The 26865-nt window shown below is 41.5% G+C and overlaps 2 protein-coding genes across 5 annotated transcripts; one reads left to right on the top strand and one right to left on the bottom strand.

Moving 5' to 3' along the window:
* Nucleotides 1–640: 640 nt before the first annotated feature.
* LOC309703424 (GTPase IMAP family member 7-like) lies at nt 641–26360 on the top strand. Of its 4 annotated transcripts, XM_082528223.1 has the most exons (4): nt 18786–18987; nt 19898–20001; nt 21568–21693; nt 24466–26018. In XM_082528223.1, the coding sequence occupies exons 3-4, from the start codon at nt 21678–21680 to the stop codon at nt 25554–25556; spliced, it is 1107 nt and encodes a 368-aa protein (XP_082384349.1). In that variant the 5' UTR covers nt 18786–18987; nt 19898–20001; nt 21568–21677; the 3' UTR covers nt 25557–26018. The 4 variants fall into 4 exon arrangements, with proteins under 4 accessions (XP_082384351.1, XP_082384350.1, XP_082384349.1 ...); XM_082528225.1 differs by lacking the exons at nt 18786–18987; nt 19898–20001 and adding an exon at nt 641–659 and having other exon boundaries at nt 21597–21693; XM_082528224.1 differs by lacking the exons at nt 18786–18987; nt 19898–20001 and adding an exon at nt 9101–9170 and having other exon boundaries at nt 21597–21693.
* On the bottom strand, nt 1465–19251 carry LOC309703425 (GTPase IMAP family member 9-like). The gene is made up of 2 exons (XM_082528227.1): nt 19138–19251; nt 1465–3719 (listed from the first exon to the last, which is right to left on the bottom strand). The coding sequence occupies exons 1-2, from the start codon at nt 19142–19144 to the stop codon at nt 2902–2904; spliced, it is 825 nt and encodes a 274-aa protein (XP_082384353.1). The 5' UTR covers nt 19145–19251; the 3' UTR covers nt 1465–2901.
* Nucleotides 26361–26865: the final 505 nt, after the last annotated feature.

Genomic DNA, 26865 nt, shown 5'->3' with positions numbered 1-26865 from the left:
GTATTGCTTGGTTGCTTGTGAATTTCACTTGTTGTTTTGTGGTAAATGTGCTGTGATAATCCTTAATAATACATTTGTAATAATTCATGCTGCTGGGTGTGGTTTTAAATTGGTTTCATTTTTCAGTACATGTGTACAATAAATTTCCCCATTCCTCTAATCAACGTCTGTGTATGTGGAGCCCTTCATCCTGACATCCTTTTGTCTTCCATTATTCCTGTTTTCTCCCCCAGTGTGACTTCGGTTTGTATCCATGGACTTTATTTTGTCAGCAACAGAAAACAAAGTTTTGCCTTTGGTTTAATTCTGTCCCTGGAGTCATCAGTACATTAATACAGTAGCTCTCAGATACTGGAGTACCTGGAGAGAACCTGGGGAGACATTAACATTGCATTTTCAATCACTGGTTAGTGGCCAGTTACATTGCTAGTATAAATATTAGCTGTCATCTGAGCATCCCTCCATCGATCACCTGTTTCTGTGCACATCCAGATCAAACCCGGGTTTCTGATCACCTGACCTTCCCAGCTGTCACAGGTAGGAGTCACGTGTCCCTGTTGTCCTAATTGGCCATATTCTTGTTGACTGATGCTCCTCATGTCTTTGTATAGATCACCTGCGGATCGTTTCGTCTGAAGCCTTCTCTCCATCGATTGCTGGTATGTGTTTATTGTGTGACGTATGTTTAATTATTTTACCTGGTAGTAAACAGTATTCGTAGGTTGGAGCTACAGAAGCCTCCTATTGGCCACTTTTTTTGAAAATCGGGCAGCACTTTTTGATCAGTATGTAACTTTGATTTGTCAAGATTGTTATTATTTTTTTCCCAGGGCTACATTACAGAAGCGCTGCTTTGACTTTCCCTTCTTTCGTTCGGGTTTCCTTCTGCCCATTTCAGTAACTGGTGTTAAAGAATAAATATATATTCTTAGTGCTTATTTTCTGATTATATTGTTTTGTGCATTTTAATAATAAAGGCCTGTATAAAAGAAGGCCAGCTTTTACTCACAAACAAAGTTCTCAGCCAGACTAGAAATACAGGAAGTGCAGAGCTGCAGAGGCAATATATTAAGAACAGGAAACCAGACAGAAAAAGCGTAACTAAGTAACACACACACACACACACACACACACACACACACACACACACACACACACACACATCAAGTCAGGCCAGAAAGAGTTGTTTTGATCTAAACTATGTGTGACGTGCTAATGACCAAAATAACACCTATATGATACACATTTTTGCCTTCTAATGCTAGAAATCTGCAACTGGCTTTGGGCTGTGCACGGCTCTCTCTTCCGGAAGATGAATAAATGAATAATTTTAAATTGACAATGCTATGTTAATGGCCAACATTAACATTAAAAAAATAACACAGACTAAAAAATTATTTTTGTTGCTGGAAAAACTGGAGATGGAACGAGTGCAGGCGGAAACACAATCATAGGAAAAGAAAATCGATATTATCAGCTCTTTATTTGTGACAAAAAAAGGAAAGTAAAATGAGACCTTAACACTTTTACAGTAAATCTGAAGTGAGGGCAATGAAATCTTTAATCTTGTTATCTTGTTTGTCTTCCTCGCAATGTTTATTGTTTTCCTAAACTTGTTCCTTCACCTCAATGAAAATGTCATGTGTGGAGATAAGACAGGCTTTTGAAATACAGCAAAAATAAACTGGCACATGTCAATATTTAAAAAAGAAAATCTTGGTGAATGCACACAGCATGAGCCACGAGTTAACCATTTGTAATATATGGTTTCTGATCCACTTTAGAATCTGCCAAAAACAGTGTCCCTGAGATGATAACACAATCAAACCAAATAAACTGAAATCATTAAAATTACTCAGTGCTGGAAATAGTTTTTCATAATGTACCATAACATTTCAACAATAACACAGCATTTATAAATAAAAAGGTCAGTTACTAAAGCACGCGCACATTAAACCAATTCATTTATTTTTTCCCCGGCAGTGGTATCTATCTATCTATCTATCTATCTATCTATCTATCTATCTATCTCTCTCTCTCTCTCTCTCTCTCTCTCTCTCTCTCTCTCTCTCTCTCTCTCTCTCTCTCTCTCTCTCTCTCTCTCTCTCTCTCTGAGTAAGTGAAAACTGAAATAACTATTAGCGACCCACAGAAGAGATACTGATTATCTGTATGTAACCTGGGCAATATTCTAATTACACTTCATCCAAAATTTGAGGACCTCTTGCACCCTAAAGAACGAGCAAACCCACTAGTCCAACATGCATGTACAAGTCTTACTTTAAACCGCAGATAGCATACACTGAAGACTGCAGCTGGACCAAGACTGGAGGACGCTAAAGTCTTGTTGACGTCAGAGGTAAAAGGCTTCTTTTGATAAATGCTAATAATAAACTGTGCTTTATTAGAAGAGCTGATTTTTTTTACTAACACGCTTTTTAAAGATGAAGATTTATGTAGTCTTTAAATAATAATGTAAGACTGTTGTTTAAACTGTTTAAAATAAGTATAAATAAGTATAACTAGATATACTAGATAGACTCTTTTGACCTCCTTTAAAAGGTCAAAAGATTATTTCCATTTTTGTTCCTTTCTTGGTTTATGTGATCAACAAAAACAGTTTGTTTAAAGGTGCATTTTCCTAATAATGAATAAATAAACAGGTACATGTGTATACACCACATTAAGTAAAATGTTCAAATGTGATAAACAAAGATACAGAAAATATTTGGAAACACTGCATAGTTCAAACAATACTATGTTATTTAGTAGACCTGTTCATGACAATTCAAATCACTTGCATGACACAAATCTACAAAATAAAATAAACACACAGAACAAAGTTCATGTAAAAATCTTTGTTCTTTCTTTTTCTCTCTCTGTGACATCAGTGTGTGTGTTTTACGTTGCAGTTGCTGCAGTGCTCTGCGATGTGGTCACACTTTTTAAAAAAAGCAGTGCACCAACCATCACAGCTACACCTACCAGGACTTTAACAGATTTTTTGGTTGTGTATTTGGTCAAAAGTCTGTAGACTCTGTGGAGAGAGGCTGATAATGATGATGGTTTAGTGCGCTCTTCTTGTTGTCTCTGCCAGTCTTTCAGCATCTCAGTGGTGTAGCTGCCTCCTTCATTTTCCATCAGCATGTTCTGTATTGTGTTGACCAGCTGTGTCACCTGGAACTGGTTGTTCCTGTACTCGTCCTGCTGGTTTTTCCAGTACTTATTATCTACAACGTGGCACCGACCACCACACTTGTCTACCAAATCTTTCAGAGGCTTATTATTTGCGATGAACTCCTTGATGCTCATTCTGTCAGGTAACTGGTCACCATCCGTGAAGACAACTGTTGAATATTTAAATACATCTGCAGAAAAACACTCCTGCAGTTTCCTGATGACAGCCGTCTCCTGCTCTGTGAATTTCTCCACTCTGAGCACAATAATGAAAGCGTGAGGACCAGGAGGACACTTTGTGACACAGCTTTGTATCTCATGCTTCAGCTCCTGCTCTGAAAATCCTGGGCTAAAAAAACCAGGAGTGTCAATCAAAGTGAGATTTCTTCCAACGACAGATCCAGACTTTGCTTCACAAACATTTGCTTGTGAGTCTGAAAAATTTAGGACTTTGAACTCATTCCTTCCTAATATAGTGTTAGCCAGGCTGCTCTTCCCAGCTCCAGTTTTCCCCAGCAGGACGATCCTCGTTGTGTTTGGAACTAGAAGAAAAAAAGATTAGTTACACTTTTAACACTTGTCTGACTGTAGGCCTAATTGTGCTGTTTGTAAATTGTCTCCTTTATTGGTTTTTGATTCCTGTTTTTAGCAGATGGTGTCACTTAAAGTGAGTTCCAGTTTTGCAGCTCTGTGTTTTGGTTCCTGTTTAACTTTATTAAATATGTAAAAATTGTGTATGTTTCTGTTCTGTGTCTTGTGTACTGTTTGTTTGTGTCTTTCTTGCGGCTGTTACACCCAAATTTCCCCTTGTGGGACAATTAAAGAATTATTCTATTCAATTATTCTTATTCCTGTCCACACGGCAACTTTCAGTTTTTGGTTGTTTTGTTTTATTTTTTCTTCCCACTGAGCTGTTTTGATAGATATATTTTCATTTAACACCACCTTTCACTCAAATAATTCACTAGTCTTACTGTCCCAGTGTGTTTTACCACCTACTAAAGTTCTTTACACTCAGCGGATTAATGATAACATCCTACCACACAACCAGAAGAAATCAAAACCATACTTACATGTAAGGTGTGACACACACAAAAACTATATTCGCGTTGCGAAAGGCATGTCCACAATGTTACACTCATTGTGGACATGCCTGGAAATGCAAGTATATTGGACAGAAATTCATAACTATATTCATCATGTAACTGAGATTACACTTGATGTTTCTCTGGGATGGTCTTTAGCCAAAGTGTTTAAAGCACTGAAGGTTTGGGTAGTAATGGCAATAATAATCGGACAAGTCTGTGTACGTCCTCAGTCGTCCAGCTCATGGTAGACTAAGAAACTTGGACAGCAAGCAGCTGGAGTTGTTATTTAATTATTGGAGCTAAAGAAGTCTCCTGGATTATTATTATTTTTTTTTTTACTAAACTTACAGAAGTCCAGTTGCTTTATTTTGCCAAGCTTCTAGGAATGATTGAAATTCTTTTAACAACATGGATGAATTCAACAACGCTTCAAAGTGAAGGTCATTGGGGCGACCGTGGCTCAGGGGGTCGGGAATTGCATCTGTAACCGGAAGGTCGCCGGTTCGATCCCCGGGCTCTCTGTCCTGGTCGTTGTGTCCTTGGGCAAGACACTTTACCCTACTTGCCTACTGGTGTTGGCCAGAGGGGCCGATGGCGTGATATGGCAGCCTCGCTTCTGTCAGCCTGCCCCAGGGCAGCTGTGGCTACAACTGTAGCTGCCTCCACCAGTGTGTGAATGTGAGAGTGAATGAATAGTGGCATTGTAAAGCGCTTTGGGTGCCTTGAAAAGCGCTATATAAATCCAATCTATTATTATTATACATTTAAAAGAATTTATGTGTGGGTACAGAATGACAATGGATTGTATTTCACATTCAATTGTTTTATACAGATATATTCTTTATTTTATAAACTATTCAATGTCAATTGTTCTTTGATTTAGTTAACTACTTTTTGTTTAGATACAGACATGCTGGAGTACTGACTCTCTTTACATTAAGTTTTAATCTACCTTGTATGCCTGCTCCGGAAAATCCCAAATAACGTGCCCAGCCCGATAAAGAGACTATTTCCTTTTGGCTTTGCTGCTGCACATGCAGTGTGATTCTTGTTTATTGGTTTAACAATTATTTTGGTCTAGCCAAGACTTGTTTACTTTCTCTGCATTCCTGGTGACAGCTTATCTGCTAGCCCTTGCTAATCACAGTGGGTTTGTAGCTACAGATTCTAAGTACCATAATCAGAAACTTTGATAGTAGGTAGCCAATGTTCAGAGGTCTGTTTTCCCTCTCGCCCTTAGTTCACGATTAGCGTTTTTGTTTCTTATACCTCGTCCATGGTGTAACACACCCAAAGAAAGATTCTAGGTCTGACCAACCGTCTCTGTCGTGGGCAAAAAGATGAGAGTCAATAAAATTCTAAAAGATAATTTATTGACAAAAAAAAATATCAAGAGATAAAAGATAAAACAGTCCAGTGTCCCATTTATGAATTATATAAAAAACACACAGTCCCAAGGCCAGAGCCAGCTATGCCACACGGCCAGTTGCACTCCACGTGTTGCCTGTAACAGGGTTAGAAGTTGTCCTTGGAGACCCACCACCCTGCAAGCATATAGCCAGTGGTCACTCCAGCCTCTGCAACTCTGCTACCTTTAGGCTGTGGCATATAATAGGCCCTGGCCTGCACAGAGAGACAAAACGACACTTTCACTATAGAATTCATAGCACAAAATCCATCTATCCCAAACATATCTGATTTCATCACATTACATACCTGCACAGAGAGACAAAACGACACAGCAGTGTTTGTAGTGTGGGCTATAAGTAGACCAGTGTATCAGTGCAATCAAGTACACCTGCCTCTAATTAGTCCAACCCCATTCCAGCCATTGGCTCACCAAAAATGTGACACACACACACACACACACAAAACCACTCCCAACCCAGTGCAACTTCACACAATAATATGGAGCTGAATTAACACAGGCACATTAGTCTACCATGTTACCATGTGTGCCATTTTTGAGTGCCAAATAAATTGTTCGTTTGCACTATACCTCCGAGCCGCCGTGTGGTGTCTGCATTTGAGTCCACTTACCTGTGTCTGGCCACCCGGTCGTGACAGTCTGTAGTTTCATCGGAAGACAGCTCAGAGTACCCAGTCTTCTTGGAGTCCCTTTGTGGGGTGCTGGAGCATGCTCCACCTTGGTACTCTGTCGTCCTACTGGTTATCCATGAAGGCCATAATAGGTGGCAGTCTAATGCCACACTAAGTAAGGGATCCTCTATGCTCAACTTCAGCGGCCTTTAGTAACATGTTCATATTTTATAGATAGGGTGCACCTCACCGTCGTGAGGGTGTCACCGCAGTTTGTCACACTGCGCACGCGCAAACACAAATGTCAGCGAAAAAGACGGCGCAGCACGGCAGTGCAGCGTGTGATCTGGACACAAGCGATGGAGGCACAACTTGTAGAACTTTGGAAAGCTCATCCGAGCCTTTTCGATGTGGCCTCACAAAATTATCACGACACAACAACCGTGAAAATAGTTGGATCTACACTGCTGCTCAATCACAGCTGCCTGATCAGTGTTTTTCATTAGCAATTTAGCAAAGTTGATGGTGGTGGTGTGTCTGTGTGAGTGAAAGACAGAGAGAGCGAGCGACAGAATTTCTGTTATAACCTTCATTTTATGGACGCACAGTGTGAGCACTCGGGTCGCATCAGAGCATCGGGTCGTATAGTGTGAGACCTGCATCGTGACCTATGAACTTCTAACCCCTGCGAGTCAATCGTACAGTTTGAGCAGGAGCTGAATCGCGCGACTGAAAAAATCGCACAGTGTAAGCCCAGCATAAGATCTTAAAGTTATAATTGGTGAGGACAAAAACAGTTTTCAAAATGTTGTGATCACTCGAGTACTGTAACGTAGAAGAATGCCTCATTTTATCAGCTCAAAACATTTCTATGTAAAAAGAGCTGTAAATAAAGAAAACTAAGTATGTTTGCATGTTTGGTTTCTCCCCTTATATATGAAATCATGATTTAATAAGTGAAATTTGTATTTAGTCAGATTAACTTTGACTGGGACTAAAATAGGCTACTTTTTAAAAAGAAATATTCTCTTATTTGCAGAACACTTGAAGATTATCTTGCTGGGAAAATCTGGAAATGGGGAAAAGCAGCTTGGCCAACACCATATTTGGAGAGATGGTGTTTGAGATGGGTCATGCTGAAAACCCTGGAACAAGTCAGTGTAGAGAAGCTACCAGATTGGTGAATGGAACATCTGTCTCTATAATTGACGATCGCACGTCTGAAGAGGATCTGAGGAATGAGATTACAAGGAGTGTCGTAGAGTGTTCTCCTGGACCTCACGCTTTTCTTATTTTACTGAAAGTGGAGAGATTCACAGATCCTGAGAATGAGGAGAATGAGGTTATTACCAATATCATAGTCTTCATAGTCTTCTGTCATAGTCTTTTTCTGAAGAAGCTTTCAGGTATGCTGTGCTTGCCTGTGACAATCTTCCTGAAGGAATGCAGATTGAAGAGTTTTGCAGGGGCAACAACCGTCTATGTGAGTTGTTAGAGAGATGCGGTGGGCGCTGCCACGTCTTTGATAACAAATACTGGAACAACAACCCGCAGCATGAATACAGAAACAACCAGCTACAGAGGGAAAACCTGCTCAACACAATAAGAGATGGTGAGGAACAATGGCAGTGGCTGTTACACAAATGAGATGCTACAAGATGCTACAAGAAGTGGAGAAGGCAATACAACAACAGCAAGAGAGCATTATCTATGAAGCGCCTTGAGGCGACTTTTGTTGTGATTTGGCACTATATAAATAAAATTGAATTGAATTGAGCATTAGATCGTCATCAAGAAACATGTCACAGGAAGAAATCAGAGAGGAGGCAGAGAACAGAGTCTACAATATTCTCAAGATGGCTGCTGGTGTTACCACAGGGCTGTTGTTGGGAGCACTGCTTGGTGTGCCGGGAATGATTGCAAACGTTGTTAAAATGCCGAGGACTTTGAAAATACCAGTAAAAATACCAGCAAGTGCCGTAGTGACAGGAGTGGCAACACAGGGAGAACTTCCAACGACTGGTGTTAAAGAACTCTCACAAACCCTGAAACAGAACGTGTTAATCATTTAGAAAAAGATGAACACATTTCAAGACACGTGTAATGCTCTAAACTCCTTATCATCATTTTATTACCATTTTAAAGTGTCACATTTGAACAGCACATATCTGTATTAATTCTTGATTACTTTGTTTGGCTAAGGCATGTATTGCTTGGTTGCTTGTGAATTTCACTTGTTGTTTTGTGGTAAATGTGCTGTGATAATCCTTAATAATACATTTGTAATAATTCATGCTGCTGGGTGTGGTTTTAAATTGGTTTCATTTTTCAGTACATGTGTACAATAAATTTCCCCATTCCTCTAATCAACGTCTGTGTATGTGGAGCCCTTCATCCTGACATCCTTTTGTCTTCCATTATTCCTGTTTTCTCCCCCAGTGTGACTTCGGTTTGTATCCATGGACTTTGTTTTCTGTTGCTGACAAAATAAAGTTTTGCCTTTGGTTTAATTCTGTCCCTGGAGTCATCAGTACATTAATACAGTAGCTCTCAGATACTGGAGTACCTGGAGAGAACCTGGGGAGACATTAACATTGCATTTTCAATCACTGGTTAGTGGCCAGTTACATTGCTAGTATAAATATTAGCTGTCATCTGAGCATCCCTCCATCGATCACCTGTTTCTGTGCACATCCAGATCAAACCCGGGTTTCTGATCACCTGACCTTCCCAGCTGTCACAGGTAGGAGTCACGTGTCCCTGTTGTCCTAATTGGCCATATTCTTGTTGACTGATGCTCCTCATGTCTTTGTATAGATCACCTGCGGATCGTTTTGTCTGAAGCCTTCTCTCCATCGATTGCTGGTATGTGTTTATTGTGTGACGTATGTTTAATTATTTTACCTGGTAGTAAACAGTATTCGTAGGTTGGAGCTACAGAAGCCTCCTATTGGCCAATTTTTTTGAAAATCGGGCAGCACTTTTTGATCAGTATGTAACTTTGATTTGTCAAGATTGTTATTATTTTTTTCCCAGGGCTACATTACAGAAGCGCTGCTTTGACTTTCCCTTCTTTCGTTCGGGTTTCCTTCTGCCCATTTCAGTAACTGGTGTTAAAGAATAAATATATATTCTTAGTGCTTATTTTCTGATTATATTGTTTTGTGCATTTTAATAATAAAGGCCTGTATAAAAGAAGGCCAGCTTTTACTCACAAACAAAGTTCTCAGCCAGACTAGAAATACAGGAAGTGCAGAGCTGCAGAGGCAATATATTAAGAACAGGAAACCAGACAGAAAAAGCGTAACTAAGTAACACACACACACACACACACACACACACACACACACACACACACACACACACACACACACACACACACATCAAGTCACAATAATTTATTGACAAAAAAAAATATCAAGAGACTCTCTTTACATTAAGTTTTAATCTAAATAATAATTGCTTTTATTATTATGTGTAAAGATTGCCACTTTAACTAAAAATATATAAAGTTACATTAAAAAAAGGGACATTAGTAAAGGCTAATCAGGAAGAGGAAACATAAGGCAAAGCTCCACCAGCATTATTATTCCTGCAGCAACAGGTTAATATCAGTGGGCATAATAACCCCCCCTCCACTATCTGTTTATCTATTCAACCATCTACTTATATTATTCATATTTAGATTATATTTACTTACTATACTTTAGGGTATTCATAAAACACACTCTTACTTGTTTCTTCTGTTTTTCTATGTGCTTTTTTTGTCCAAATAAAGCTCATGTTTAACTTTATGTTAAAATGTGTTTACAATAATTTTCTACAATTTCTTTTACTTAAAATCTTAACTTACAAAATATAAAGTGTGGTATCGCAAGAAATAAGTGGTTATATAAATATATGAGTATACATAACAGTTATTATTCATAGATACCTACATCCTAAGTTCCTGTTATTCTTCTGAAAGAAACAGAATGAGTGTGTTGTTACAATGGTAATGCCAGGAGAGGCAGTATTAGTTCTGTGTTACATTAATGTTCAAGATGGCGCTGGAGTGACGGCAGCCTTTCCAAGTAGCTCTGCAACACCGCACCTTTTTGTTAACTTTAACTTTTTAGACTAGGCTTTTCAAACTTTTTTTCACCTTCCTCTACTTATACCTCTTAGATATAGCGATACAAGATGGATAATGCACTTTTTAAAACTTCTGGAACCAGTTCCTTCATCTATTCGAGAGCGGAGCTGCTGGCACTAAAAACAAAGGGACAGACCGGCATGCGACACAACATCCCGGCCGAGCTAAAGAGGAGCTACAGAGGCTGCAAAGCTGGAGCGAGGAGAGCGGATCACCGGAGGCGATTCAAACCATCAATCCCGACAGTGATCATGGGCAACGTGAACTCGTTACAGAATAAGATTGACGAACTGTGCGCTCTGAACAACCACAGACTATACCGTGAGTGCAGCTTGTTTATCTTCACGGAGACGTGGCTAACCGAGCTAACGCCGCAGGCTAACGTAGACCTATGCGGTTTCACACCCGTGAGAGCCGATAGGGACACGCAGGCCAGCGGAAAAAGCAGAGGTGGGGGACTCATTGTCTACGTTAACAACAGATACTGTAACCCTGGACACGTCTCCGTTAAAGTTTCGGTATGCTGTCCGGACCTGGAGCTGCTAGCTGTTAGCTTGCGGCCATATTATCTACCTCGGGAGTTCAGTCATGTGATCTGTGTGTGTGTTTACATCCCTCCGAGGGCCGACGCAACAGCTGCCTGTGAGAAAATACACACAGTCACAGCAAGACTTCAGACACAAAACCCCGAGGCTTTCATTATTATATCTGGAGACTTTAACCATGCCACACTGGACTCTACTCTGGCTGCTTTTCACCAGTTTGTGAATTGTCCCACAAGAAGCAACAGGACAATTGACCTACTGTATGCTAATGTGAGAGATGCATACAGAGCCACCCCCCTCCCCCCACTAGGGAAGTCAGACCACAACCTGGTTTACCTACAGCCACAATACACACCCCTCGTCCAAAGGCAGCCGGTCACAACGCGCTCCATCCGGAGATGGACCCCAGAAAAGGAGGATGCTCTGAGGGACTGTTATGACACCACAGACTGGGATGTGCTCCTGAGCCCACATGGTGAGGACATAGAGGGGGCGACACACTGTCTTACAGACTACCTCAACTTTTGTGTGGACACGGTCGCCCCTGCTAAGACGGTACGGTGTTATCCTAATAACAAACCGTGGGTAACACAGGAAGTCAAAGCTGTCCTCAACATGAAGAAGAAGGCTTTCAGGAGCAAAGTGAAGGAGGAGATGAAGGCAGCACAGCGGGAGGTGAAACGCTGCCTGAGGGAAGCAAAGGACACCTACAGGAGGAAGGTGGAGCAGAAGTTGGAGAGGAACAATATGAGGGAGGTCTGGAATGGTGTGAAAACCATCACAGGCCACAACACCAAGAAAAGCACAGTGGGGGGGACTGTGGAGAAGGCAAACGAACTCAACAACTTCTTCAACAGGTTTGACCAGCCCACAACCCCCCCACCCTCACCCTCACCTTCACTACAGAGTCCAATCCCCACTCTCCTACCTCCCTCGCTTCCCCCCCTTCCTGACACCATGACACCCCCCTCCTCCAATCCCTCTCTCAGCAGCAAGACATCTCCCCCCCTCCCCTCTTCCCAAACATCTCCCAGTGTCACAGTGGATCAGGTCAGGAGACAACTGAGGAAGCTTCGCCCCAGAAAGGCAGCAGGCCCAGACAAGGTGTGTCCTAGGATGCTAAAGGCGTGTGCTGCTGAACTTGGGGAGCCGCTACAACGAGTCTTCAACCTCAGTCTGCGACTGGGGAGAGTGCCCGCCCTATGGAAGACATCCTGCATCGTCCCCAAAAAGAACCGGCCCAATGAGCTGAATGACTTCCGACCGGTGGCACTGACGTCACATCTTATGAAGACTCTAGAGCGGCTCTTCCTCAACCTCCTCCGACCACAGGTACAACATGCCCAGGACCCACTACAGTTTGCATACAAGGCGGGTGTCGGAGTGGAGGATGCCATCCTGTACCTCCTACACAGAGCCCACTCACACCTGGATGGGGGAAAAGGCACGGTCAGGATCCTGTTTCTTGACTTTTCCAGTGCCTTTAATACCATCCGGCCCTGTATGCTTCAAGAAAAACTGAACAGGATGGAGGTGGACCCCTGCCTGGTGGCTTGGATCTCCGACTACCTCACCGACAGACCACAGTACGTCAGGCTGAAGGACATCACGTCTGACACAGTGGTCAGCAGCACAGGAGCACCACAGGGAACTGTGCTGTCCCCTCTTCTCTTCACCCTGTACACCTCTGACTTCTGCTACAACTCTGAATTATGCCACATTCAGAAGTTTGCAGACGACACAGCCATCATGGGGTGTATCTGGGATGATCAGGAAGAGGAGTACAGAAGTCTGGTGAGGAACTTTGTCGCATGGAGTCACACAAACCACCTGCAACTCAACACCTCAAAGACTAAGCAACTGGTTGTGGACTTCGGGAGGTCTAGAGCAGGTCCACTGCCGGTTCAGATAGAGGGGGAGGAGGTGGAGGTGGTCAACAAGTACAAGTACCTCGGGCTGTGGGTGGACAATAAACTGGACTGGTCATGCAACACAGAGTACCTGTATAAAAAAGCCCAAAGCCGACTGTACTTCCTCAGGAGGCTGAGGTCTTTTAACATCTGCAGGAAGCTCCTGAGGATGTTTTACCAGTCGGTGGTTGCTGGAGTACTTTTCTATGCTGTGGTGTGCTGGGGGAGCAGCACAGCAAAGAAGGACTCATCCAGGCTGGAGAAACTGATCAGGAGGGCTAGCTCTGTGGTCGGCATGAAGCTGGACACTCTGGTGACAGTGGCAGAGAAAAGGACATTAAAGAAACTGATGGACATTATGGACAATGCCAGGCATCCTCTGCACACGGCCATTAACAACCAGAAGAGTCTGTTCAGTGACAGGTTGCTTCTCCCAAAGACAAGAACTAACAGACTTAAAAACTCCTTTGTCCCACACGCCATCAGACTGTTTAACTCCTCTCTGGAGGGGAGAGGGAGGGGAAACAGGAGGACAAAGGAGGGAACAACTAAGCTGTAGTGCCTCTTCACCTCACTGTGCAATACCTTTTGTGCAATACTTTTGTAAATAGTCAACGGTGCAATAGACTCAATACTTGAAATGTGCAATTCACTTGTATTTTTATTTTTATTCCTATTTATTCTATTTATCCCCTTCGTATATTTTATTTATATTGTCTCTGTATTTATATATATGTGTGTGTGTATAACTCTGTAACTTCTGTCGGTGCTGTGCTTTTTTGGAAATCGAATTTCCCAGAGGAACCCACCCGAGGGATTAATAAAGTTCTATCTTATCTTATCTTAATGTGTAAGGAAGTGGAAGAAGTGTGTGTCCTGTAGGAGGCAGTAGAAAATGGATGCTCATGTTCTGTACATGCCCTGAAAAGAAGGTTCAGTAAACCAGTGCAACGATACTCCGGTGTAAGGCTCAATTATTGTATTTTTATTTTTTGAAGATGCAACATCTTTTTGGCGATGAGGACGTTTAGGGGGAAGGAGTTTGGGCGATCGGACTGAAAGAAAAGAGAAGAAAATAAAGTGATGGAGTCGGCTACAGGTTTGGCTAGCTTTTCAACGAATGCAAAAGTTTTCGGCTGGAAATAGAAGGCAGTGACCTCGAAGCGGAAATGGCTACAATTGGCACGCTAGTAGCGTTCGATCCAAAGAATCAGACTTGGGACGAGTATACGGAAATACTCGAGCAGTTTTTCGCAGCTAACGGGATCGACGATGCAGAGAAACAAAGAGCGATATTAATAAGTGTCGTCGGAGCAGCGACGTACAGCTTGATGCGAAACCTTCTCAGCCCGGCCAAGCCCAAAGACAAAACCTTCCAAGAGCTGGTGCTTCTGATGAAAAATCACTTCGATCTGAAGCCCAGTGAAATTGTGCAAAGGTATAAGTTCGACTCTCGCTCCCGCAAGCCGAATGAAACCGTCATGGAATATGTAGCGGAGCTGCGTCGCCTGGCACAGGATTGTAACTATGGCAACACGTTACAACAGATGTTGAGAGATAGGATCGTCTGCGGAATTAAGGATGACCGAATTCAGAGACGTCTCTTGTCAGAAATAGATCTCACTTTTGACAAGGCTCTGTCAATTGCAGTAGCCATGGAGACTGCAAATAAAAATGCACAGGACCTGCAGACCTCAGGGGCGTCAGCAAAATGTTTCAGTCTCACTAGAGGACAACAGGAGAGTCGTACCTTTAAAGCAGAAAATAAAGAGTGTTATCGTTGCAAAGGAACCAAGCACACAGCAGCAGACTGTAAGTACAAACAAGAAAAATGTCATGCTTGTGGTAAAGTGGGACACATAGCTAGAGCTTGTAGAAGCAAGACTAAACTGAACCAGAAAAAGTATGGATCGACATATGTAAAGAAAGAAAAAAAGCAGAGTTCACACTACAGTACTCACAATGTGGGCGAGAAAGCAGATAACAACAAAACTGATAGCTCTGAAGATGACTCTTTTATGTTGAACTGTGTCAAGTGCAGTCAAGGGCACAACAGAAAACTGTTCAAGTTAGGGCGTGGCAGTGTGGTACACTTAAGAAGAGTAGACCCCTACACTGTGGATATGCAAATTGATGGGAAAAAGGTGAACTTTGAAATAGACACTGGATGTTGCCTAACAGTCATGAACGAAGCAACATTCAGAGAAACAGGGAAAGACAGCAAGCCCCCCAGCCTGCAGCCCATCAAAATCAAGCTCGAAACTTATACAGGGGATCCTGTTAAGGTGATTGGTGCAACACGAGTCAGCGTCAAATACAAGCAGCAGAAAAAACATCTGCCCCTGGTGGTGGTCGAAGGCGACGGCCCCAGCTTGCTAGGTCGAGCTTGGCTCGAGGAAATTAAATTGGACTGGGGTGAAGTGAAAAACAGTCCTAACAACAGAAAGCTGCACCAAGTCAAAACAACAGAAAAAACACTTCAGCAAGTGTTAAGTAAACATGAGAATGTGTTCAAAGAGGAGTTGGGCACCCTGAAAGGAATGAAAGCTGCTATTCATGTGAAAAGTGATGCCACCCCACGCTTCTTCCGTCCGCGTTCTGTCCCCTTTGCTATGCGAGCAAAAGTCGACGAGGAAATAGACCGACTGTTGAAAGAAGGCATCATCTCGCCAGTGAAATATGCTGAATGGGCGGCACCAGTAGTGCCACTCCTGAAGCCCACAGGGACAATAAGACTGTGTGGGGATTACAAGCTTACTGTAAATACCGTGGCTTCACTGGAGCAGTACCCCATACCCAGAATGGAGGACTTGTTTGCCACACTGTCCGGGGGTAAGCAGTTCTCAAAATTAGACATGAGCCACGCTTACCAGCAAATCCTCTTGGATGACGAATCGAAAAAGTACGTGACAGTAAACACATCTCGGGGGCTGTTCACGTATAACAGATTGCCTTTTGGAGTGGCCTCTGCTCCAGCAATATTCCAGAGGACCATGGAAAGTCTTTTGAAGGGGATACCTCAGGTAGCGGTGTATTTAGATGACATCTTAGTGACTGGAGTGGATGAAGTAAGCCATCTACAGAACCTGGATGAGGTGTTGACCCGGTTGGAGGAAGCTGGGTTGAGGTTAAAGAGGTGCAAGTGTGCCTTCATGCAAGAGAAAGTGGAGTACTTGGGGCACATAGTGGACGCCCAGGGGCTCCACCCAGTGGAAAAGAAAGTTAAAGCAATCATGGACGCACCTACCCCCACAAATGTCACTGAACTGAAAGCATACTTAGGTTTGCTAAATTACTACAACAAATTCCTTCCAAACCTGGCAACCCTGTTGGCACCCTTACATGAACTTTTGAGACACGAGGTACGGTGGACATGGCAAAAGAGACAAGAGGAAGCATTCCAGAAATCTAAGAACCTGTGGAACTCAGCAGAGGTGTTAGTTCATTATTCTGCTGACCGTGAGTTGGTTCTCTCATGTGATGCATCCCCATACGGCGTAGGCGCCGTATTGTCACATAAGATGGAGGATGGTAGCGAGAGACCTTTGGGGTTCATGTCACGCACACTCTCTCCTGCTGAGAAAAAGTATTCTCAGCTTGACAAAGAAGGTCTAGCTGTGATATTTGGCATCAAGAAATTTCACAAATACTTGTATGGCCGAGTTTTCACGATTTACACAGATCATAAACCCCTAATCTCACTGTTCAATGAAAAGAAGCCTATACCTCAGATGGGCTCACCAAGAGTACAAAGATGGGCCGTGACATTGAGTGCTTACGAGTACAACATCAGGTACAAGCCAGGAAAACATCATGAAAACGCGGATGCGCTCAGCCGGTTGCCGGTCCCAGACTCAGCACCTGAGCAAGAGATGGCTGAGCAGGTTTTGATGATGGATGTACTGGATGACACATTAGTGGACACTGCACAGATCAAACGATGGACAGCTAAGGATGTCTTGTTGTCGCAAGTCCACGAGTACACCTTAAAAGGCTGGCCAACTGAGACCGATGCCTGTTTAAAGCCGTATCGACAGAGAAAGCTGGAACTGAGTGTGAGGGATGGTTGCGTGCTCTGGGGAGCCCGAGTAATTATTCCCACCAAAGGCCGAGACAAAATATTGAAACTCCTGCACCAGACTCATACAGGCATGTCGAAGATGAAAGGCTTGGCAAGGTCGTATGTATGGTGGCCAGGGATGGATGAGAACATTGAAAGAGAAGTGCAGGCATGTGAGGAGTGTCAGAAACACTCCAAGTCACCACCTACTGCACCATTACACCCTTGGGAGTGGCCGGAGTCACCATGGTCCAGAATCCATGTGGACTATGCAGGGCCTTTCCTCGGGGAGATGTTTCTAATCATTGTGGATGCTCATTCCAAGTGGATGGACATTTACCCTGTGAAATCCTCTACATCACAGGTAACTATAGAGAAACTGCGCCAGAGTTTCAGTGTGTTTGGACTACCTAAAATGTTAGTTTCAGACAACGGAACATGTTTCACAAGTGCTGAATTTGAGTCATTCATGAAGCAGAATGGAATTGACCATGTAAGATCAGCACCTTTCCACCCTTCTTCAAATGGGCTGGCTGAGAGGGCGGTCCAGACCTTTAAGGAGGGGATGAAGAAAGTCAAAGGTGATACCTTGCAAACCAGACTGTCCCGATTTCTGTTCAGTTATCGCATCACACCGCATGCCACTACTGGTTTATCACCTGCAGAGTTGATGATGTCACGGAGACTCAGATCAGTTTTGGACTTGCTCATGCCTGATGTGAAAACAAAAGTGCAGCACAAACAATTGAAACAGAAAGAAAATCATGACACCAAGAAAAGACTGAGAAGTTTCACACCAGGAGACAAGGTCTTCATCAGAAACTACTCCTATGGCCCGAAGTGGATTCCCGCAGTCATTGTGAGAGCATCGGGTCCAGTGTCTTACATTGTTACCATTGGATCAGGTCAAACTGTGAAGCGGCACGTGGATCAGGTGAGAGCAAGAGTGGCTGACACTGTTCCCAGTACGCCAGACAGGGAGGTGGAGCCATTGCTTGACAAAGAATCAGTGCCTGAGTGCTGCTTGCCATTGGAGTTGGACACATCGCCACAACCTCCAGCAATGGAGTTGCCTTATGCTCCGGAGACTCCAGCTCCCGGAGACTCCTCAGTGACACCCGTGTTGCGACGTTCCCAGAGAGAGAGACGTCCACCAGAGACTTTAAAGGACTTTGTTAGGTAGTGTGAGATCTTCCAGAAATAGAGCAACAATGCGCTCTGATCTCACAGGAAGGACGTACCTTCCTAGTTAGAAAAAAAAAAAGAAGAGAAACATGGAAACCTATGTACAGTTGTATGGTTGTATGGTTACCTTAATTACATGTTGATTGCTTGTTAAGCATTCTTTAGATAAACAGTTATTTTGTAAGTCAAGGGAGTTGTTGACTTAAGGGGGGAGGAGATGTGGTATCGCAAGAAATAAGTGGTTATATAAATATATGAGTATACATAACAGTTATTATTCATAGATAGGCTACCTACATCCTAAGTTCCTGTTAATCTTCTGAAAGAAACAGAATGAGTGTGTTGTTACAATGGTAATGCCAGGAGAGGCAGTATTAGTTCTGTGTTACATTAATGTGTAAGGAAGTGGAAGAAGTGTGTGTCCTGTAGGAGGCAGTAGAAAATGGATGCTCATGTTCTGTACATGCCCTGAAAAGAAGGTTCAGTAAACCAGTGCAACGATACTCCGGTGTAAGGCTCAATTATTGTATTTTTATTTTTTGAAGATGCAACATAAAGGTTCATATTTTAGTGAAATGGTAAAAAAGTGGATTAATACCCCCCCCCCCCCCCACCCTCCAAAAAAAAAAAAAAAATTATCTTCAGTAGTGCTCCTAAATGAAACACTTACTGTTTATCTAAGATGGCTGCCATAGCACACTGAGGAGAAATGAGCATAAACAAAGCGAGGAACATGTTTTAGCTAGGATGTCAAAACACAGCCCACTGTGTAGCCTGTTAGCTACAGTATAACAGTATAAATAAGATTAGATATGGAGGAATAATTTAATGTTAATCATCCTTTGAGGTATGAACACGTTTGCACTGCTTTAAGAAAGACTTGAAAATAATCAGACTGTTTACACTGGTGCTGAATGATACTACAGGCACTTGTATGCATGTCTGTGTACGTCTAAATTCATTGCTCAGTGCATAAAAAAGAAGTTAACCAACTTACCATCCATGATGAAGGTAATCAGCGGTAGTTGTGCCTGAAGCTTATAATTAATGGTAAACTGTGATGTCGGTGTTTCCTCTCTGCTGTCGGACTCTGTAGTTCTGTTTCACTTTCTGTTTCTGTCTTAAGCTGCAATACACCAAAACAACAAGCAGTTGACGGGCTGTGTTTAAAATCTGTAGCTGTATGGAAACTTAAATTATGATTAGGCTACAAATTTTAAATTACAATTTTATTAAAGCAGAATTATTTTTTGTCATGCATATCTCTCCACTGGAAGTTAGCAAAGACTAAACTGTCTTCCTAAATGATAATAATGATAATGATAATAAATGTTTTAGTGATGCTCAGTTATTTGTAATTAATAAGTAATTAATTCAAAAATCTTAAAATAATGTTGGTTAATTTTTAGAACAGTGGAACTTTCCTCACAATTAAAAAAATAAAAATGATTTGAAATAGAAAAATAACTGTCCACAATCATTCGATGTATATGAATGTGAGAGCAATATTCAGAAATACTCAAAACAATGGTACAGGTACTTGTACTTTACTAATGAGTTCTTTTATAACAATTAATATTTTAATGTCTCAGAGGAAATATTACAGCTGCATTTATTACATAATACAGAGCCCCGAAAGGGATATTTGAGGGAAAAAAATTAAGATGAACTCTTGCGAGATCTCACAAAAGTTTTGCAAGATCCTGAGTTAGAGATCCTGCTACTTTTTAAAAACGGGTCTGTTTCTGTCCATTCAGGAATGAGAAGTGTCCACAGAGCAGACATGGAGGAGGATTTAGAATGTTTCCTGTGGTCACGAGAGGTCTCACAAGAGGACATCACGCACACGCAACAAGACAAAGTATGTGTAAAATTCAGTAAGTGAAAGAACAAGATAGCATAAAACACTGGGGTTGAGAAGGCAATTGACTTGTAGAATAGCAGAAGTCGTATATGCAAGCCTTTAATGTTAACTCTTGTAATTATGTTCAGGTTCATTAAACATAACTTGTTAAGTGCACATATGTTTTGAAATGTCATATTGTAATCTGTCTGTATTGTTACTATTCTAACGTGGACGAAGTCCTTCTGTCAACAAACTAAGTACAGTACGGATGAAGAGACTCTTCTGCAGAACCTAAGATATAAAATTGCAGTATGGAAAGTAAGATCAAAAACCAAAGGACCACTGTGTGGTCCATCAGGTGTGTTCCACAAGCAATGTGAAGGGATGGCGAGACAGTGAAATACTGCAGGAGAGAATATCTGCAGAAAAATTGACACTGTTGGCAAACTTTGTGAACAAACCAATTTGAAGCCCCTGAGATTTTACATGATGACAAGACGAAATATGGTCAACTTTTCAGTCCTCATCTGAGTGGATGAATATAGGGAAGATTTCTTCTTCACAGTATTTTTGTGGTGAGGTGTAGAAATTGGCAGCAGCTGGTTCACTAAAACATGTCCCTCTAGTGAAAATATTGTTACGGGTTCAAATATTGAGGAGGGATACAGGAGGAATTCAAATCACAACACTGGTCCAGAAGGGTTAGGTCAGACGATGATTTTAATGAACACACGCGTGGAGAGCTGAACACCGTCACACACTCAGCGTCGATCTCTCCCTAACAATACACAAGCAGTTGTTTTATATCATCAGGGCATTATTACGCCCCCTCTTGCGTTAAGCAAATACAATACATGCAGAAGTCAAAACCACAAACGTTCCGTTAACGACTTTGACACAGTTTGAAAGAACATCTTCTTTGCCTCCAAGCCAGGTGCTTCCGGTAGCTCATCTCGCTCTCGCTTCTCCAAAGTTGGGCTTTTCTTAAATAACCCAATATAATCAGCATATAAGCATTTAAGATTATAAATTTAAACTCAACAGTTTAAAGTGGTTATAACTGCACCTGTAATAAAGGTTAATGTGATTATGATAACACCTGTAATACAAATTATAACATAATGCCAACAGCTTCAATAAATACTTTGATGAAATGATGATTGATGCAATGATAAAGATGATGGTTATGAACAGTAGCAGTAAAATAATTTCTTTAATCCTACAACATGTAACTAAGAGGCAGCTCTGCTGTCAGGGATATATAGAGAGGAGCTTGTGTGTGCGGTTTTTATAGACTTTACAAGGAGCTGGTTCCTCTGAGGGGACAGAGTGTGCATGCAGGTGTGTGAAAGCAGCAGCAAGGTCTATATTAAGAACAGGGTTTGTGATATACTGTCAGTGCTCAGAGCTCCACACTTACACAGGTTAAACAACCAGATTAGAGATTAACTCTCCTTTTTTTTCACCAAAACAAAACACACACAAAGTATGAACTCCTCTCTCATAGAAAAGTAACCCAACTTAAATGATATGCAACCAACAACTAACTGTTTCGGTTTCGCTTTCTGCCTCACCTCTCAGCCACGTCCCCACATGTTCAAACACCACAGAGCAATAAACAGGAAAGTGCTGAACAGCAGAACATCAGCAGAGACAGAAAATCACACATCAACTGCCTGTAAAAGAGAGAAATGGCCACTCGTCAAGGTCAGTACATTTAAAAGACTAATCTATAACATCCATTTTATATAAAGGGTAATAATAATAATAATAATAATAATTTCCTCTCTTCAACTAACAATTCTCTTTCGATGGTTTTCTAAGCACTTTGTACAATTTGATGCCCAACATGAACATCAGCTTTTAAACGCTGTGTAAAAGAAAACTAACGCAGACTTTTAATTTCTTGTTTCTTAAATTAAAACCCAGAGTCAGAATCTAGGAAAAGAAAATTAAAATGTTTTTTTCAGTAAAAAAATTTCTTTTAAATCAATATCATCAACAGCTTCTTGATGACACAAGACGGAGTAAAATACGATTTGAACACTTTTTACAGTTAAACCTGCTGAAAGGAATGAAGTGATGAAGGTGTTTTCTCAGCACTTGTTTTCTTCACTAACAGACATTTAGCACTCTGAACCAGGAAGTTTAGGGCAGCAAACTCCTGTGAAACAGTTCTGTGTCGTTTCATTGCTGCAATAAAGCATGTATATGTCCTCCTTGTGGTTTTTGCAGCTTGTACATGTCTACTTTCGCTTCTCTAATCACCAGCAGTTTAATTTCCACCCACCAAATCTACAATACTTGGTTGGAGACGGTGCCTGGATCTTTAATAGTTGACACAGCGAGAAGGTTTCTGGTTTAAATTCCGGCAGTGATCTTTTTTATGGCTTTTACATGTTCTCCTTGATCCTGAATGGGTTTCCCCCCAGTTACAGCAGCTTCCTCACACATTCCAGACCAGTAGCGGTTTTTGATACGGGCGGTTGCCCGGGGCGGCATCGTGGTGGGGGGCGGCATCACGGGCATCGGCAAAAAAAAAAGAAAAAAAAATTGCTCGTACTCATGCTGCCCCGACATCAGCCAGCGCATATTGGGAATGGCATAGGCACCGATCGGTTTTCTATCGCCCATTTGCTGGGAGTAAGGGCGTCCTCCGTTTGCGAGGTGCGCCTGCAGCACAGGGAGGAGAGGGCGGGGCGGCGGGGGATTCTCTGGCTGGCTGGAGCAGCATCTAATGACCAACTCACAAAATAAAACAAAATAAAAACAAAACAACAAACATGAAAACAGCAGACATTATAATACAGACTTATAATTTGCACCAATGTTGTTTTCGAAATTCTATAAAGTGAGCGTGAGAGCCCTCGGTGCGCCTGCTCGCTGCTGAAGTCAAAGTAAACTTTATTGTCATCTCCGCTACATACAGTCCAGTATACAGAGAGACGAGACGACGAGGCTCCAGTTAAGTAAACAAACAATAAATATAAGAAGAGTAAGAAAATAAATATACACTTTAGGACAGCAACATCAGAAAGAACACAAGAAGCTGGAGAAATACCAAGGGCTCAGAGAAGAGCTCGAGAGGATGTGGAGGGTGAAGGTAACTAAGGAAATTACAGTTGGTCCAAGAAAATGACAGTAACAGACTGAACTAAATTAAATAATTATATATATTACAAACTTATATATAAAAAAAACACCCAGCACGCCCCTGCGGGCGGTTTATCCTTCAAGCTCGGGTCCTCTACCAGAGGCCTGGGAGCTTGAGGGTCCTGCGCAGTATCTTAGCTGTTCCCAGGACTGCGCTCTTCTGGACAGAGATCTCCGATGTTATTCCCGGGATCTGCTGGAGCCACTCGCCTAGCTTGGGAGTCACCGCACCTAGTGCTCCGATTACCACGGGGACCACCGTTACCTTCACCCTCCACATCCTCTCGAGCTCTTCTCTGAGCCCTTGGTATTTCTCCAGCTTCTCGTGTTCCTTCTTCCTGATATTGCTGTCATTCGGAACCGCTACATCGATCACTACGGCCGTCTTCTTCTGTTTGTCTACCACCACTATGTCCGGTTGGTTAGCCACCACCATTTTGTCCGTCTGTATCTGGAAGTCCCACAGGATCTTAGCTCGGTCATTCTCCACCACCCTTGGGGGCATCTCCCATTTTGACCTCGGGACTTCCAGGTTATACTCGGCACAGATGTTCCTGTACACTATGCCGGCCACTTGGTTATGGCGTTCCATGTATGCCTTGCCTGCTAGCATCTTGCACCCTGCTGTTATGTGCTGGATTGTCTCTGGGGCATCTTTACACAGCCTGCACCTGGGGTCAGTGTATAACACTGCATAAAAAGAGATTTCTTTTCACCCAAAACAAGTCTTAAATCCTAAAAAATTCATTCTATCTGCTCTCTGAGACATTTATTAAGACACACTCACACACGTTATATGGTCTGTTCGCAATTTATCCAGCAAAGTATTCCAAGATGAAAGGTGTCTACAGACATGTCTGCTTTCTGATGAACAGGGATTTGTTTGGGAAGTGTCTAAGTGTCTAGTGTTTTCATGCTGCCTTGCAGTGAAAAGAGAAACATAAAGAGAAACATTTCCTCTATACAAACTAAAATTTTGAAAAACAAAAATCCTGGGAATGCAGCCAAATAAGAAGAGAAAAAAAATACTGTCATACTAAAGTCAAGTCAGCTAGCAAAGGAATCTGACATTCTGATGTCAACCTAAATTCTTGTGACACTACATTAACTTCCTTTTTGATTTTGATTTGATTTTGGACGGTGAATTATATTTTCTTATTTTATTTTTTAAGGAAGTCTTTGCTAAACTTTCATTGTAGAAAGTAGAAACATGCATAAACGTATCCTCCTTTATTTTATCTTTAACACGTTACAGTTGTAGGTGGTTGATGAGGATGCCAAATATGGAAAAAAAAATTCAGGAAGTAATTTTTCTCTTATTTGTAGATCCCCTGAGGATTGTCCTGCTGGGAAAAACTGGAAGTGGGAAAAGCAGCTTGGCCAACACCATATTTGGAGAGACACCATATTTGTTTGAGGTAGATCATACTGCAACCTCTGGAACAAGTCAGTGTACGAAAGCTACCAGAGTGGTGAATAGAACATCTGTTACTATAATTGACACTCCTGGTTTCTTTGACAATCGCAGGTCTGAAGAGGGTTTGAGAAATAAGATTGCAAGGTGTGTCGTAGAGTGTTCTCCTGGACCTCACGCTTTTCTTATTTTACTGAAAGTGGAGAGATTCACAGATCATGAGTACGAGGTTATTACCAAAATCATAGAGTCTTTTTCTGAAGAAGCTTTCAGATATGCTGTTCTTGTCTTCACTCGTGGTGACGATCTTCCTGAAGGAATGCAGATTGAAGAGTTTTGCAGGGGCAACAACCGTCTACGTGAGTTGTTAGAGAGATGTGGTGGGCGCTGCCATGTCTTTGATAACAAATACTGGAACATCAACTCACAGCATGAATACAGAAGCAACAAGCTGCAGAGGGAAAAGCTGCTCGACACAATACAAGAGATGGTGAGGAACAATGGCAGAGGCTGTTACACAAATGAGATGCTACAAGAAGTGGAGAGGCTAAAACAACAACAGCAAGAGAGCATTAGATCATCATCAGGAGACATGTCATGGGAAGAAATCAGAGAGGAGGCAAAGAACAGAGTCTACAATATTCTCAAGATGGCTGCTGGTGTTACCACAGGGATGCTGTTGGGAGCACTGCTTGGTGTGCCAATAATGATTGCAAAAGTTCTTACAATACTGAAAACAGCATTAAGCCCTGTAGTGGCAGGAGTGGTACAAGCAAAATGTCCAATAACTGGTGTTGGATTGGGTGTGGTTGCAAGCCTTGCTGCTACTGCAGGAGCAATAGGTGGGGGTTGTGTAGGATATCGTGAAGCTGATAAAGCAGATTCAATAAAGGAGGCAGTTATGAACACAGCTGAGGCTCTTGGTGAACTAGCTGTAGAAGCAGTAAGTACTCTCACAAACACTGAAACAAAACGAAGCACACACCTGATTAAAAGAGATTAACATGTTTCTAAGAAACATGTAATACTCTAAACTCATTATCATCATTTTATAGCGTCACATTTGGACAGCATTTATCTGTTCTACTGCTTCATAACTTTGCTTTTCTTAGGCTACTTACAATGTCTATATAGGTTTAAAGCTTTTTTGTGTTATTCCAGTATTTCTTTATATTTCCTTTTAGACAATCAAAAACAATTGCTTGTTAATTTTATCTCTTAGTTTTTGAAAAATTTGCTGTGATAATCCTCAGTAAAAAATTTGTCTTACATTGTCCTGCTAGCTATGGTTTAAGATGGTTTCACTCTTCAGTGTCTGCATACAATAAATGTTGAGTGTTGTACTTGAAGCAGATATTTCCAGGTTGGTTTGCAACTTGTATGTACAGTATAACCCTATGTTATTGGGTTATGCTGGGATTTGTTTTCTATTCCTGAATAAATAAAGTTTTGTATTTTTTAAAAATATTCTGTCCTTGGAGTCACTAGTAGAATAATATATTAGTTCCCAGATTTGTTTTTAAAGTTACAGTTAAAATAGTGAAGGGTTTAGAAATACCATTAAGCCCTGTAATGAGAGCAGTTGGGGTAATATTAATTGGTGTTGGATTGAGTGTAGCTGTAGGCATTGCTGCAGGAGCAATAGGTAGAGATTGCATAACATACCAGGAAGCTGATAAAGCAGATTCAATAATGGTGGTGGATAGAAACAAAACACACCCATGATTAAAAGAGATTAACTTGTTTTCTAAGATACATGTAATGCTCTAAACTCATTAGCATCATGTAATTGTGTCACATTTGGACAGCATATTTTTTATTTTTTATTCCTATTTATTCTATTTATCCCCTTTGTATATTTTATTTATATTTGTCTCTGTTTTTATATATATGTGTGTGTGTGTGTGTATATATATATATATATATATATATATATAACAATTCTGTAACTGTAACTTCAGTCGTTGCTGTGCTTTTTTTTGGAAGTCGAATTTCCCAGAGGAACCCACCCGAGGGATTAATAAAGTTCTATCTTATCTTATCTCTTATCTCATATATCTGTTCTACTGCTTGATTAAATAGGTTTAAGATTTTCTGAGTTGTTTTAATATTTTATTTATATTTCGGTCATGGTATTTTTAGTCATACAATTCTTTTTAGCCAATCAAAAATGATTGCTTGTGAATTTTATCTGTTATTTTGTGGCAGATTTGCTGTGATAATCCTTAGTAATACATTTGTAATACATTTGCTGGGTGCGGTTTAAATTGGTTTCATTCTTCAGTGTCTGTATACAATAAATTTTGAGTGTT

Source organism: Aulonocara stuartgranti (genome assembly GCF_965226115.1).
Source record: "Aulonocara stuartgranti genome assembly, chromosome: 3".
NCBI classification, from domain to species: Eukaryota; Metazoa; Chordata; class Actinopteri; order Cichliformes; family Cichlidae; genus Aulonocara; species Aulonocara stuartgranti.
This window is presented reverse-complemented; position numbering and strand designations above follow the sequence as displayed.